Raw genomic sequence first — 15948 nt, 5'->3', positions numbered from 1 at the left:
CCTTATCCCATCCCTTTTTGAGATAGGGTCTCACTAAATTGCCCAAGTTGGCCTCAAACTTAAATTCTCCAATCTCAGTCTCCCATGCAGCTGGGATTACAGGCACTGCCACCAAGCCAGACTCCTCTCATTCTCTCCCGAGCAGTTCTCTGCAGATGCCATCACCCTCCCCACAGAGCCCTGAGACTTGTGCTGTCTGCAGGTCACAGCCACAGGGCCTCAGGCTCTCCCAGCCTATAGCAGCTCACGGGCCCAACAAGCCCTCTCGCACGGGCCCCAGCATCCTTCCGACACCACAGCAGCTGACAACCTCGAGGGCCACACAGCCCAAGACAGCGTACCTGGCTGCTTCCTGACAGGGTTCTTCTGGCCAAGGCAGCAGAGGCCACTTCCTGACGCTCTCCTCACAGCTCAGCACCTGAGAGGAAGCACAGAGCTGCTTTTAAAGAGTTTACAATATCCCAGAAAACATGTCCCTACCTATAGAGATGTTAAAATGCTTTCTAGAAGGTATTACCTGTAAAATTCTTACAAATCCTATTGCATGTGAAAACCAGATGTAGCTCAGGAATCCAGTGTGTTCCCATGAGGAAGAGTTGCTCCAGCAACAGAGCCCACCTGCCAGATAACTCTGAGGCTGTGAACACAGCCACAATCCTTCGCACACTCTCATCTGAGAGATGGGACCTATATCCTCCCCTGAACTGCAAGTGTGACCAAGAGGATGACAGAGGTGCCCCTGATGTGCTCCTGCTCTGGCTGTCTGTGTCACGCAACTCAGGCAGAGCCTGCTGTGACGCCATATACCAGCTTCTAGCCTACATGGATAGGAACCTGCAGAGCTCAGAAGAACCACAACCCATCACACCAGCTAAAGCCCATGTGACAGGTCTCTTGGCAGAATCTCCTCAAATTTTTGACCCACGATGAGAACAACTAAATGGTAGCTATGGACACCTCTTGATGGATAATAGGTTATGCAGCAGTGATAGCCACAGAAATACCTTATAAAGTATGGGATTATCTACAGCCACAGAAGATGCCATGTAGCACAGGAGGGGGGACCCTGGCCTCAGAAAAGGACTGCAGGGAAAATGAGGGATGCTTGGGTTTCAGAAAAGGATGCCAGGGAGCACGGGAAGAGAGACCCCAGGCTTTGGAAAAGGCCAGCATGGAACACAGGGGGGCTAGCTTTGGCACCCAAACCCAGGAGACCAGGCACATTCTGGCTGGGAGGCCCTCCTCTCCACTTTACTGTGTCAAAGCACTGGTACTGGAGGAAAGTTCTGTCCTTGTAATGACTCCCTGACAAGCACAAAATCATGACAAGGAATACTGGTTATGAGTCCAGTGATGGAACAGCATGCAAACAACACGCTGACTTCAAGGTCTAACACAATATAGTTTTAGCATCATAGTCCAGATCTCCACTCAGGAACCTTAGGAGGAGCACAAAAATTATAGAAGGAATCACTGAACTGTTTTAGTCATAGCATGAACTGTCCCACATCTCTTATGTTTCTGTCTCTTTTTTGAACATGCACACTTTATTGATCCCAGTTGTGGACAGCTGATCAGTGTGTGGGTTGCAGGACAGGACCCAGCCCAAGGCGAGGGAAGCTGTGCAGGGAAGGATATGCAGAACTAGTGGCCCTGAAGGTCAGATATCGCCTTGAACAACTGCACGGAGGTGAAGGCAAACACAACGATGAGGCCAATGGTCAGAGCAATGCTTAAGACCAGGGCACTGATGTTCAGGCACTTGGCGGTGGAGGCGTAGCTCTGAGCCCCGATCACATCACCCACCATCTTCCTGTCCCTAGACTTTATGGAGTAGGCGAAGGCTATGAAGCCCAGGCAGCAGGCGTTCATGAAGATCATGTTGAAGAGGGACCAGACCACATGGTCAGGCACAGCAGTGTCACTACGGATGATGATCACAGTGGACGTTGCGGGAACCAGGTTCTGGGTGGCCCCTAGCACGGCCACCTCATGCTTCTCCCGCATCTTTTCATAGTTTGGGGGGAGGCTGATGTTTGCCTGGAAGAAGATGGTCTGGGCTGTGTGGCTCATGGTGCTGATGCAGGACACACCGTGGGTCGGTTTCTGCCTCTTTTTAATGGTTTTCAAAGTGGTAGTCTTTCCTTTTCCCCAGTCTATCTGGCACTGTGGACAGCACACAACTTCTGTCTGTCAAATGAAAGGCGTCAGAATCATCTGGTTCGGATCTCCTGCTGCATGTCTTTGTCAACAGTTCATTTGTGAAATGTTCACTGGGTTCAAAGAGAAATGCTGAGACGAAGCCCACAGGCCAGCCTGCAGCTGAGAACTTTACCTGGATGTCCTTTCAGTGTTTGGGGACAGGTCATGGTGTTTCTGAACCACCTCACTGAGCAAGTGAACACTCTTCCAAACAGCCAACCGAAATTCAGGAAATCCTTTACGGCCTTTGCTTTCCTCATCTTCGAAGTTGGCCTTTTCTTGCAGCTCCTCTGAAATTCCATCTTCCTATTCAGGCTTCCATTCACACTCTTCTGGGGGTTCATAAGATGTATTAACAAGCTCAAATCGCTTATCAAATAGAGGCTGACAGAGAACAGCATCTTCAAGATCACGAATTCCTCATAGCATTTGGATTCTAACTGTGCATGTCGAACTGAAGGTTTTTGAGAGCAATCACTCTTTTAACTACGAGTTGTCAAGGTCTGCCATGTTGCAGGTAAGGCCAAAAACCAGCGGCTACTGTGGAGTCAAGCAGCCAGAGCTGTGCAGGGAGGGACTCAGGGGCAGTAGCACAGGAGGAGCAGGAAGCGGCCCCATCAGCAGATGGTGCTAAGAAAAAGCCAGCTTACCTGCTTTTTGAGCTGAAACGCTGGATGGCAGCGAGAATGGTAGTCCTCGGCAATCCTCAGCAGCAGCCTTACTGCTGCCTCCTCCTAGTTCAGAAAAAGCAGATAACGTCACAGGTTCTGGTCAGGCTTCTTAATGATAATTTACAATCTTCACTTCTCTTTATCTTTTCTCAGTTACTCTGCAGTAAAACATCATCAAAATAGGTTGGGCCCAGTAGTCAAATCACAGCCACTGCAGATATTCCTAGTTTAACTGTTTGGGCTTACAGCATGGCCCTTCGGACACACAGCCCATCTTTTTGGGATACAGATCTGTACCTCTTGTGTGGACAGCCTCAGTGTCCTTCTTGGTGCAGCACACCTTGCTTAGGCAACACTGTAAGCTCTGCTGACTGCACTGGACAGGGCAGAACTGTAGCTGTTCTGTGGCACATGACGGTCTGCATGTAAGTTATGCAGATACTAGCACGGTCAGCAAGCTGGGGCCTCCTCTGTTCTGAATACTGTACCGTACGTGCTGCACACCATTCCTCATTTATCAACCACTGCATTCAACTGCCCAGTCGCAGGACCAGGACTTGGTCATTAAGCAAAAAATGTCTATGAAATGATTAAGGGCCCCTTAGCAGCAATGACAAATTATGAAGCCCATACCCTCCAGAAAACTGCAAATGCATAAAAACAAAAGACTGCAAACTGTAAAAATTTTATGTGCAATATATCTCATTTTAATTCAACACAACTAAAAGGGACTTATATGGCTAAAACATTTAACTGCCAAATCCTATATCTGTATTTCAGAAAGAATAAAAATAACATTATCTGGAGCTGATATAACTATATAACAGGAAAATAAAAACAGACAAAGGAAAACCAACAGCAACAAAGAGAATGGATAGCTGAACAACTGTAAAAGCAGTAACTACCTGTCCGGAACTCGTAACAGTCCAGAACAAATGACTAAAGTGGTGACAAGTTAGCTTCCAAGGTGCCCACTGTCCTTGTGTCCCTGCAGACAGACCACCCAGGAGCATGCCGTGCAGGTGACGGGCACACGGTACCTCAGGGGATATCCCTGCAGGGCACACAGATTTCAGTGCAGGGTTTCCTAATATTTTGTTAATTAGGTTTAATAATTTGTTCTTTGCTTTTCAACACCATTCTGCTATTAAAAATCAAAGGTCCATATGTAAGAAATGAATTAAATCATTTTCTTTTCAACTGTACTGACTGATACATGTTTCCAACTTGCAAATACTTGTGCAAGGGAAGTATACTGCAGCTCACACAAAAGATGATTTAGAGTTAATTGCATTTGAAACATGAACTATGCGCTGCTTCTGCTGAATGCTGTGGTGCCCGCTGACGCCTGTGCTCCTCATGCAGTACCTTCACGGCGGACAGCACTGCTGCATCAGAGAATCGCAATAGCAGCACAACAGAAAATGCAAGCAACTGGCTCGCTGCCTCCTCTGGAAACTCAGGTAAGTTGACTTCCCCGTGGCTTAAGTGGTCACGAATACGGGGACCCTCCTGATGGTTCAGGAAATCCCAGAGGAATTCCTTTCAGAAAGGGAGAAAAGGTTTCGTTAGTGTTCTAGGCAAGAGAAGGGGACGCATAAGACTCTGAGGAGGGTGGCCCCAACACACTGGGTGGGCCCGGGGAAGGGAGCCTCACGGGAGGCCTCAACTACCCAGGAGCCCATGCTCCCTCCCAGCACCGTGCAGGAGCTGCCAGGGCCAAGTGAAGCCACCTCGGTTACTCTTCCCCACCTCCACAGAGAAGACCTGGCTGTCTACTCTGGAAACAAACTTCTCCAAGGCAGCACAAGAGATGCCGCTCTCATGTGTCTGAGCAGAGGCCTTCTACCACTGTCTCCTCCTCCCTCCTGGCTTGTCTGTGCCCACTTCCATCTTTGAAGCTGATGAGGACAGCCGTTTCTTCCTTTAACAACACCCTCCCTCCTCCTCTTCACACTACAGGGAAAGGAGGTCAGAAAACTTTGGACCTGGGAACACTGCTGGTAGGCAGAGAGACTGAGAGGCTCAAAATAGAGAAGAGTATCAGATGAACTGGTTCAGCCATCTTGCTCTCTGGAGGGAGAATAGAATGTCTAGGGAGCTAAGGAATCTAGGAACCAAACCTAAGTCTGCTAACTCAGAAGGAATAAATACCTACTTGCAGCCCACAACAGTATGCAATAGCTTTATAAAATATAAAAAAATGGCCAGTGAGATAGCTCAGTGGTCTAAAGCTCCTGCTTATGCAAGCTTAGGCAGCTACAGGGGACCGAGATTCAATCCCTGGCACCACGTGCTGTGCCAGCCCTAGACTGAGCCAGCTAAAAACATAAATAAAAATAAATAAATAAATAAAATATTTAAAAAACAACCCTGAGCAATAGAAGATGGCTCAGTGGGGGCTGAGGAGATAGCTCAGTGGACTAAAGAGCCTGCTTAGGCAAGCGCAGGGATCCATGATTCAATCCCCAGCACCACATGGCACGCCAGCCCTGCCCCCAGGGCGGGCTGAGCTGGCCATAGTTGGGGCAGAGTGGCACACGCCTGTAATCCTAATGCTGGGGAAGCTGAAAGCAGGAGGATCACTGCAAGCCCAAGCTGCATAGAGACCCTGTAACAATCAGCACATAAAAAAAGATGGCTCTAAATAATTAAATTTTTTCATCCAATCTTCCATCCTCAATCTTCTTTGTCAAATCTGACAACTGTTACATTTCATCAAGTAAATATACAACTTTCTACAGCACAGACACAAGCAACAAATGCACAAAATGCTTAGGAACAAAGAAGCGAGGTCAGTAGGACTTAAAATAGGATCTAAATTCCCAGCATCAAGCACAGTGCCCCAGATGAGGTGCAGGGCAGCAAGCTCTGTGGCAGAGGATAAGGCTGACACTTGGCAGTGGCTCAGGATTGCTCCTAAGCACAGTCCAGGTTACTCTTATAGAGAAGCACAAATACATTAGCAAGTGTGAGCATCCTGTTTGGGGCCCAGAACTTACCATAGCAGGCTCTCCAAGTAAAACTGGCAGCTGGTTGATTTTACCATCAGTCAAGTGTTTGGCCAGTATCTAGAACACCAAAACTAAATTAAAATAAACACAAAGGGGGCCAGGGAGATGGCTCAGTGGAATAAGCACTTCCCTGGCAAGTGCAAGGGCCTAAGTTCAATACCTGGTTCCACCAAAAAATAAAAAATAAAATAAACACACTGTTAAACTGACACACACTCCCAACATTGTCTTGCTCACAGACACACAAAGGTAAAATACACATGTTCTTAAAGCTATCATACTGATTGCAAAGTTTTTCTGAATGGTAGCTGCTATGATTTTAAGACTGTTCACGCTTCATTTTGTTTGTAACTAACACAGAGGCACTTCCCTATGCATCATCGAAGCTGGCAGCACCTGGGACTTTGCAGCCAAACAGCTCTGACCCAGTTCCAGCCACTGACCCAGTGCAGATGCATCCACTACAACTGTAATTTAATCTTCAAATTTCCAGACAAATCGGTCCCTGAAACAACAGTGAGCACTTACACTACAATGAACCGCCTGCAGGCATGCTTCACTGCAGTCACTTAGGAGTTTCACGGTCATTGTAAAGGGCCCAAAGCCGCATTGCAGCCTTGCCCCTGGCTTTCCCAACAGTTCTGTCACTGCTCAGGCACCAGGGCACACAGTCAGAAGCCCTGCACTCGATGGGCAACACAGACATATTCAACTTTAATTCTTTCCCTTCTAGGTTTCACTTTGGAATCACAACCCCAATGTGCAGATTAAGTATCAGCACATGCTAAAAGCAAACAGCAATAGCTGAGTTAGATGTCACATGCAAAGATAAACAATATTAATCCTAAGCCTAAAATTGTACATCTCTAAGTATAGCCAAAAATGTAAGCATCTTTGATGTTTCCCAATTTTTCAGTTTTGTGTAACTTTAGAAAGTAGAGTATTAGTCTCAAAATTAATCTGAAAGTATAAACATTTCTTGCTTATATTACTATCAGTGTTTTCCTGTAAGTATATGACTTATGATCAATAACTTTGTGTTTCAATTTGTATTTTAATCCTTTTATTTTGTTTTGGTACCAGGGATCGAACTCATGACCTTGCATTTGCCAGGCAGGTGGTTATGCCACTAAACTATCCCTGGCCCTAATTTGTATTTTAAAGACTTCTTATCTTAAGTTGCCTTGTAAGTATACTCACTTCATCCAAGGTAGTATAAAGAGTTGTTGACTGCAGAAAAGGAAGGAAATAAAAAGAAATAGTTAATGCAAAGTGCAATGGAGTAGCACATTTAAAGCAAGGGAACTCTCACAGGCACAGAGCTGAACCCACAAAGCTGGGGGGCAGTGGCAGGGAAAGCATCCGTTACTCTACTCCTCCTCCAGGTAGAGGACCTGGTTGCCCACCTTTGGAAACAAACTTTTTTTTTTCCAACTACAATGCCAATTAATTTTTTTCTACTTTCACGGCTTTATTATGATTTTTTATAGATTGTACATTGTAAATAATTTACCAACTTAAATGAATATAACAATAAAATTTGTCCAAAATAAAAATGAAGAATTTACAGATCAGTCATATAATAGTTCACTCTGTGTCAAAATTAACAAACTTATATTCATATAATTAGAATTCTCAAAGTAGAAAGATGTGGGCAGTAAATATTTAAAGATTTAAAAATTCTGAATTTAGTTGAACCTATAACACATTTCCAAGAAAAATGAACCTTTTGCACAAGAAATTTGAATAAAATCATACCCAGATACACAAAAATGAAACTGTCCAAAACTTATTGTAAAGAAAAAAATCATTAAAGCATATACATAAAAAAAATTAGCCATGGAAGAACAAAATTAAATAGCATCTTATTCCACATCAGAAAGAGAAAAGAAAAAAAAAAAGACTAAGTGTGTAAGAAATTAGAATAATTAAAGGACTGAAAGGAGAAAACAGGTCTGTCCTCTTTGAATTTTATACTTAGCAAACATACCTTTGAAAACTGAAGTAAAATATTTTCCAGTTATACAAACTCGAAATAGTCTAATACCTCCAGATGTAGCATATAAGAAATAACAAAGAGCATAATTCAGAAGGCAAGAGAAGTTGCTGTATGCTCCTAGATGAATAAAAAGCTCTGAAAATGATAGTTATGCAGGACTATGAAAAATATAATAGATGAACCCATTTAAAAGGTCATTAAAGCCAGGGAGATGGCTCAGTAGAAAAAACGCTTCCTTGGCAAGTGCAAGGGCCTGAGTTCAATCCCCGGTTCCACCAAAAAAAAAAAGAAAAAAAAAAAAAAAGAAGAAGAAGAATAAAAGGTCATTAAAGATTTCTATGAAACTATCAATCTTATTCAGGTTATACACACATTTTTTCATATATATGTGTGTGTGTATGTATAAAAGATAGGGAAGAAGTAATATAAAGTCAATAGAAAATGGAAATACACTTTTTAAAGTTTCTAATACTAGGAGAAAATATCATACCATGTCTTTTAAATAGATTTAAGATTGTAATCTTAAAACAAAAATTAAGATTAAGCAATATTCAGAAAATTAAATACTATTTAAAAATTAAATGTTTCAAAACAATTGAACTAAGAAAAAGTTTTCATGATAGTAAAGAATTACTAAGAATAAAAGATAAGGAATGGAATGACAAATAAATGACCAGCACTTCTAACAGTTTGGGGATAGGATATAGCACAAAGTTCTAGCGTGTTGTGGACATGGATAATGTCCATAACACTTACTGGTGGCCAGGTATCACTTGTGGGACTGAGCTACTGCTATTTCCATGAAATCCACCCTGTAGACCCAGGTGGAATCATGACACATATGGTGCAGGAGAAGTCCATTTGTAGAGTATGCTGATGGAAGTATCTTGCTGCTGTATACAAAAGAATAACTGAAAGACTGCTTTTGTATACCTCTTATTCTCCTGTGTTTAATCATTTGCCCTATTTGGTGGGTTCATTCCATTCTCATTCATGGAGTTGTGGTCATTTTGCTTCCTCTCTAGAACATCTTCTAGTGGTCTGTGTATGCTTGGCTTTGTCATCATGAAATTCTTAACTTGTTGTCATGGAAGTATTTCACTTCTCCATTATACTTTAATGAGAGTTTTGCAGGGTATATCAGTCTGGGTTGGAATTTGTTTTCTTGCAAGACTTGAAGTACTTTGCTCTATGCTCTTTTTTGCCTTGATGGTTTGTGAAATCTTCCGATATCCTAATAGGGTTTCCTCTAAATGTGATGTTTCTTTTCTTTAGCGGCTCTTAGTATACTGTTCCTGTGCTGAATTTCTGGGATCTTGATTATTATATCTCTGGGTGTGTTTTTAATTGGGTTGATGTTCTTTGGAGTTCTATATGCTTCAGTTATCTGAATGTCACATATTTGTCAAATATAATTTCCCCATATTTGGGAAGTTTTCTGCTATTGCTTCCATCCAAATTCTTTTTATATCATTTGTATTGACTCCTTCCTTCTCATTGATGCCTACTAGTCTCACGGTGTTCATCTTTGCATTGTCCTGCAGGTATTGAATTATTTTTTCCTGCATCCTAGTTGTTTTTAAAAGATCTTTTCTTACTTTTTCACTAGCACACTGCTAATGCAAGCGCAGGGACCAGGGTTCACTCCCTGGCCAGTTCAGCATGCCACACTGGCCCTGCCCCTGGATGCGAATCAGAGACCAACTCTGGGCGTGGTGACACATGCCTGTAATCCCAGTGCTGGGGAGGCTGAAAACAGGAGGATCACTACGAGTCCAAGCTGCGTGGTGAGATCCTGCACCAAATCCATTAAAAAAAAAAAAAAAAAAAAAAAAAAAAAAAAAGCGGAGAGTGGAAGAAAGGAGAAGCTGTGGTAAGACGCACCCTTCTAGCTACAGCCTTAGTAACACACCTCTAAGCAGCTCCCACCTGAGAGTACAGTCAGCATTACCATGATCCAACTACCTTCCAAAAGCCCAATCTCACATAAGCCTACTGGGAGGCAGATGTGTTTAACCTGATTTGAACATTACACGATTTAAATCTGTATCAAAATGCCATACAGGGGACTACGAGATAGCTCAGTGGACTTAAGCCACTGCCTCAGGCAAGCGTATGCAAGCACAGGGATCCATGGTTTGATCCCCAATTCCTGGCACCACATAATGCACCAGCCCTGCCCCCCCGGGCAGGCTGAACCAGCTAGAGTCCAAGCATAGTGGCATACCTGTAATCCCTGAGCTGGGGAGGCTGAAAGCAGGACAACCAAATGTTATTTTAAAATGCCATGCAGTACCCCATTAATATAAAAAGCTTTCATGTTTGTACATATCGATTCTTTTAAAAGATCAGAAAGTCTTCTAGTTGCATCTCCGTGTCCAGTAAAGGCCTCGAGTTGAAGCATCACTTCCAGCATGGCACTGAGGGGAGGTGGGCAGTGGAGTCTTTGAAAGTAAGGGGTTGGTGGGACATCTTTGGGTCCCTCGAGGAAGCCCTCAGCAGGAATAAGGCCACCTCAATCTCTGCTTTCATGCACCTCGTAGAATGTGCTACTACAGGCCCCAAAACAATGGGGTCAACTGATCATGGACAGGAGCCTCAACATGCTAGAAATAACCCTTTTCTCTTTATTAGTTGGTTGTCTCAGGCCTTTACTATAGTAAGGGAATGATAGCCCAATCTTACTAAAATTCATGTTTTGGAGCTTGAAGAGATTGTACGCCACAAAACTATTCAATAAATAATAATACCACTAAGGGATTTATGAAATACCTTCACATATGCATAACCCTATAAATTTCTGGTTTCTTCTAGATAAAAGTCTGGGCTAAAACATGGTATTCGTTGGTCAATTACAGCCTGTGTGAACACAAGCATGCTATTTATCTGTGCAGTCAAACAACAAATCTGTAGCAGGATCTATTGATTCCACATGGCCACACAGGCTCTGAGCAGAACTCCCTGCAACTGAGTACAGGGAGATCAAAGTGAGCCATGAGAGAAGTCCTAGCTTTATCCTCTTGGTTCTGGGACACAACCAGATGTGGTCAGGGTAGACAAGGAACATGGTGTCCAGGGCAAACACAGATGGAGCTAGAGTCTGGTGTCAACAAAAAACAAGATAATGAGGTACAGAGCAGAATACCTGGTAACATATCCATGGGAAAGAACAAGCTTTTGTACATGAAGTTGACTTGAAATGCTAGAGGGAAAGACATATAAAAGTACCAGTAAATAGGTCTAAACCTAATTCTGGAGACCTAAGAAATGTCAGAAATAATGCCTCAGGATCCCTGGCATTTAGTATCATAAAATGTTAGTGGTATTGCTTTACATGTGTATGAGAACTTCTGATATGTTAGCTTTCATTTTCGTTAGGTTCAAAATCTTTTATTACTGCTGTTACTACAGATGCATTAACTTAGGGCAGAGGACTGTGTAAGCCCTCTCACGGTGGAAATTTGAAGTCCTGAGTAAGCATGTGTGGAGGCCGAGCTAGTGGGAGCAGGGGTGTGGCAGACGCTGTGCTCACCTCCTCTGCCTCCCACCAGCACTCCCCCATGGCACCAGCACCCGGCCGCACAGAAGCACTCCCCCACCCCCCGCAGCAAGGCACATGCGCTGTAGTCAGGAGAAGCAGGTTGCCTGCCTCTAGGAAGTTTTCTACTTTGTGGAGTGTGCTGTTTCTTCTCCTGCTAGGAGGAATGCAGATGAGATGGCAGATGGAGCTGGCAGGCGCCATGTGGAAGGAGTCACCTGTTCAGGCAGGCACAGCCTGCTTGAGCAGAGACAGTGTGAGTCCAGGCAGTGGGGACGCTGCCGTCTCAGCCTGCTCACATCCGCGAGAGGCAGAAATGCGCTTCAGTTTTCGTCACTGCACTCACAGGATTACGTCATCTCCATCACCAGCAGCAAAATTTAATTTTAACTATTATGAAGCATCTGAAAAGAGATTCTGCAAGCCAGAGGAGGGGATCTGGAAGCTGGAAGTGACGCCTGGCTCAGCCAAGGCCTCACACAGGGACTCTGAAGCAACAGTGCATGCACACATGCTTGTGCGCACCACTCATGTGTTTGTGCTTGCCTGCAAGTGTGTCCATGTGCGTGTGGAAGGAGGCGGGGAAACGTGGCAGGCACAGAATTCTGTATCTTGTACAGATCATCTCTAAATCCTACAACTTCCTTGAAAGGCACTCCTTTCTTTGTCTGCAGATAAAGTGAAGCTCAGGACTCATTATCGACTTAAGGTGAAAGTCAAGCCCAAGTCTGCCTTGGTGTGTCAGGGACAAAGAGTCATCAACACACAGGTCCTGGGTGACATGTCCACCTGCTGCCACCAACACCAGAGGCTCTGACCATCTCATGGGGCTAAAATGATGGTCCACGGATACTGCTACTGCTACAGAAGGTGAGGTGCTACTACTTCATATCATCAAGTTTAACAGAGTATTGGGAAATATCCCCCAAATGATAATAATTACAATAAATATAAACACTATAAAATCATTGTTATAGGAAGCCACAAAAAATGATAAAGAAGCCTTCACTCTGATGGCAAATAAGATGGGATGTATAGTTCTTAAAATTTTTATCTAGCCACTAAAAAACTGTTATTACAGCAACAACAATCATAACTGATACGAGAAGGTAGAAGGGCATATACCTCCGCGGTCAAGAGTGTGTCTGGACATTTGTTAACTGCCGCAAAAACTCTTCTAAGCCCCGCCTCCAGCTGTGTCAGTAACAACATGGTGCAGTCAGCAAACCTGCAATATTGAAGGAAAACCCAGCAGAAATTTGCATTGTAAAAATAAGTAACAGCATGATCATCACAATGCCTATAGTATGGATACAACAAACATGGTATCAAAAGAAAGAAGTTACACTGCTTGCTAATAGAAAAACAAAATAGAAACACTCAAAAGTCCATAAGAGTAGTAAGTTCAAAAGCATTTTCAATGTTTGATGAACAATTTTTAGTAGCTTCAGTAGAGTAACATATCATCACAGATCTACCTAACTTATTCCATTACTTTTTAAATCTACTTAGAACACCACAATTTCAGTGGGTTGTCAAGGCACAAAAAAGAATGTACCAGGATGAGGTCACCCGAAAAGGAACAAAGACCAACTCCTTTGTCCTCCTGGTCTCTATAGGTCATGCATGTTCTGTTCTTACAGAAGACTTGCTCCCATGGGAGGATGATGACCTAGCATACCTGACTGCATTTCATAATTCACTAATTCTGGATTCAATATTTCTCTTCTAGTAAAAGCTAAAAAAAAAAAAATTCTGAAAAGCATATATTAAAGTCATGGATGGTAGTGCACACCTGTAAACCCAGCACTGTGGGAGGCTGAAGCAGGACTGCAAGGTTGGGCCCAATCTGGGCAACTTAGTGACTTAGAGGGGCCCTGTCTCCAATCCTCAGTGCTTCCAAAAACAATTTTATCAGCTGTACCAACAGGATAGCACCTAATACCTCAAACACAATTATGAGCAGTCTTGTGAATAATCATATGAAGGTATTGTATATTCAGTCTACTTGAGTTAGCCCCATGTTTACTTCTACTTTAACAGCACAAGCACATGAACAGGCTTGGGCACTGAAAAGGCCGGGCCTCCAGCCCCCCTTCTGTTACCTGTGTGCTTTGAACTTTATCAGTGCAATTTCCCAATATGGCAACATGATTTTTAATATAAAGGCAGATTTCATCATCAGTTCTTCTAATACCGAAAGTACCGTATGAGTGATATCTGCAAAATAAGCAAACATCTTTAGCTGTGGCTGTGGCTTTTTGGTTTTTTATTTATTTTTAAACTTAATTTAATTTTTGTTTGTTCATTTTGCTACTGGGGATTGAACTCAGGACCTTGCGCTTGCCAGACAGGCACTTATGCTGCTGAGCTATACCACCAGCCCAAGCAAACATCTTTAAAACAATCATACTCATCAGTGTAACTGAAGAGAGATGCTGTGAGCGAGCAAATCCGGTAGGTAGAAGAACCCTGACCACATGGCAGTGCATTGCTCAAAGAGGAAGACATCTGATGTACAGCCACAGTGCCATGGCCAGGGAGCTGTGGACGGGGACGTGGAACATGGACAACTGCATCTTGGCAGAGACTCAGATAACATCAGCTCTGAGTAGGGTTCAGGGTCAAGCAGCTGAGCACAATGACCAAGAGAAGTATGTTCTCAGAAAATGTAGGCGACCCTTTATATTGGGGCGTGACTGTGAAAACAATGGACCGTAGGAGAAAAACAGGAGAAACAACAGTACCCACCACAAACAGCCCTAAAGGTTTGGAACACCAAAGCCTAGCTCTACCATGATGTGAATTCACGCAGCCATGACTGTCGAGTCCCCACTGCAGTCCCAGAGTGGTGGGAAGGGCTCCTATTTAATGAGTCCCTCAAACGACCTCCAAGCATCTTGCCTTTGTCCACTTCTAGAGCTCAAGTTTTGATGCTACTGGCCAGCTTTACAAATGTCTTCACAAAGATATATTAAGGGAGAAAACATTAAATGTAGTACTTGCCAGGAAAAACAATTAACTCTTCTAAGTTTGTAAGAGTTACAAAAGATCGATGAGCCAATGAGACTTTAGTTTGTTGACAATAACTCTCAAGTAACTGACCCAATCCAGCTGTGAACAACAGCAGCGTTGAACAGTATCTAGGAGAAAAGACCACAGACATGTGTTAGAATAATGAACACAATAACACATACAAAAGGCTTTAAATTAAGAAAACAATGCACTATTAAATTGTAGAAAATTCTCCATAAATGAAGAACTACTGTGGCTGAAAGGGACAGTCATATCTCAGAACTCCTGAGATTTCTGCCAGGCCAACACCTGGCCACTGTCTTCTCAAAGGCCACTGAGGTATAACATATTGAAACCACACCGTCCCCACTCTGGCAACTCTGCAATTAACAAGGCAAAAGGACTACAGGTTTGAGTGTAGCCTGGGCATCTTAGTGACTTAAGAGAGACCAGTATCAATAAATACAGAGACAGACAGATAACACGCATAAGCAAACCATTTCTCTGCTTTTCAAAAAATACATCCTTCCCTTTGATGAAACTCAAGATAAACTCATAGATAGCTCAGAAAAGGAAACTCAACAGCTTACTTTGGAGGAATTTCTTGAGGTGATGCAAACCCATGCCATAGAATATTCCTCAGGTTGAGTCCACGGGGCGAGCCAATGAAGACCTTGAGCACATCCATCTAACCCCGGGGAACAGTAAATCACTGAGCGGTTCCATAACTATTGCATTGTTGAAAAAAACAGTACAATACTGAGACAACATTTGCTTTCTCCCTTAGAGCTAACAGAGCCAACGGTTTTGGCTGGCAGAAAGTAGTAATAATAAGAGTGAGTTTCTGATGATAGTTTCTTATCTTTAAATAACAAATCTGGCTGCTCACTAGTTTGGCCAGCACAGCTTTCTGCATGAGGCTGCCCTGGCTTCCTTGTCAGCCTTCAGCCGCCCACCTGCTTCAGCTGCCCATCAGTTCCCCACTACTCTTATGTGTCTAGTCAGTGTGGTGGACAGGCCTGTAATCTCAGTACTCTGGGAAGCTGAATAGGAGGGTCAGTAATTCAAGTCATCTTGGCAATTTAGCATGGCCTTGTTTCAAAATTTAAAAAATGAAGGGCCAGGAGATAGCTCAGCAGCCTAAATGCCTACTTAGGCAAGTGCAGCGACTAGACTTGATCCCTAGCACCACATGCCACGCTGGCCCTAAACCCAAGTGCGCTGAGCTGGGCACTGAGACCTAGTGTGGTGGTGCACACCTGTAATCCCAGCACTGGGGAGGCTGAAAACAGGAGGATCACTACCAGCCAAGCTGCGAGGGAGACCCTGTACCAAATATATTTTTAAAAAAATTAAAAATGAGCAATGAGTATTAGTAGCTTAATGTGAAGATCCCAGGTTAAATCTCCAGTAATGGGAGGGACAAAAGAAAAAAATTCTGTGTATGTGCCTGCTAGAAGACTGAAAAGGTATCTATCACTACCATTTCTAGTCACATCTAAGTCTTCA

The 15948-nt window shown here is 43.5% G+C and overlaps 1 protein-coding gene and 2 pseudogenes across 9 annotated transcripts in view; all 3 read right to left on the bottom strand.

The window, feature by feature from the left end:
• Positions 1–15948, bottom strand: part of Ermard (ER membrane associated RNA degradation) — a 30891-nt gene that overhangs the window by 6670 nt on the left and 8273 nt on the right. For 5 of the 9 annotated variants that reach the window (XM_023711998.1, XM_012514025.2, XM_023712001.1 and 2 more), the window contains 9 exons: positions 15030–15127; positions 14431–14567; positions 13530–13644; positions 12550–12652; positions 7088–7117; positions 5876–5944; positions 4242–4415; positions 2853–2936; positions 342–418 (listed from right to left, as the gene is read on the bottom strand). In XM_023711998.1, the coding sequence (XP_023567766.1) occupies positions 342–418; positions 2853–2936; positions 4242–4415; positions 5876–5944; positions 7088–7117; positions 12550–12652; positions 13530–13644; positions 14431–14567; positions 15030–15127 (887 nt within the window). Of the gene's footprint in view, positions 1–310; positions 419–2852; positions 2937–4241; positions 4416–5875; positions 5945–7087; positions 7118–12549; positions 12653–13529; positions 13645–14430; positions 14568–15029; positions 15128–15948 lie in introns of all 9 variants that reach the window. The other 4 variants (XM_023712003.1, XM_023711996.1, XM_023711995.1 and 1 more) reach the window with 4 other exon arrangements.
• On the bottom strand, positions 1391–2698 carry LOC105741759 (annotated as a pseudogene).
• LOC105741760 lies at positions 1537–2093 on the bottom strand (annotated as a pseudogene).

Source organism: Octodon degus, unplaced genomic scaffold, assembly GCF_000260255.1.
Source record: "Octodon degus isolate 3935 unplaced genomic scaffold, OctDeg1.0 scaffold00022, whole genome shotgun sequence".
NCBI classification, from domain to species: domain Eukaryota; kingdom Metazoa; phylum Chordata; class Mammalia; order Rodentia; family Octodontidae; genus Octodon; species Octodon degus.
The sequence above is the reverse complement of the archived record's forward strand: the minus strand, read 5'-3'. Positions and strand labels throughout refer to the sequence as shown.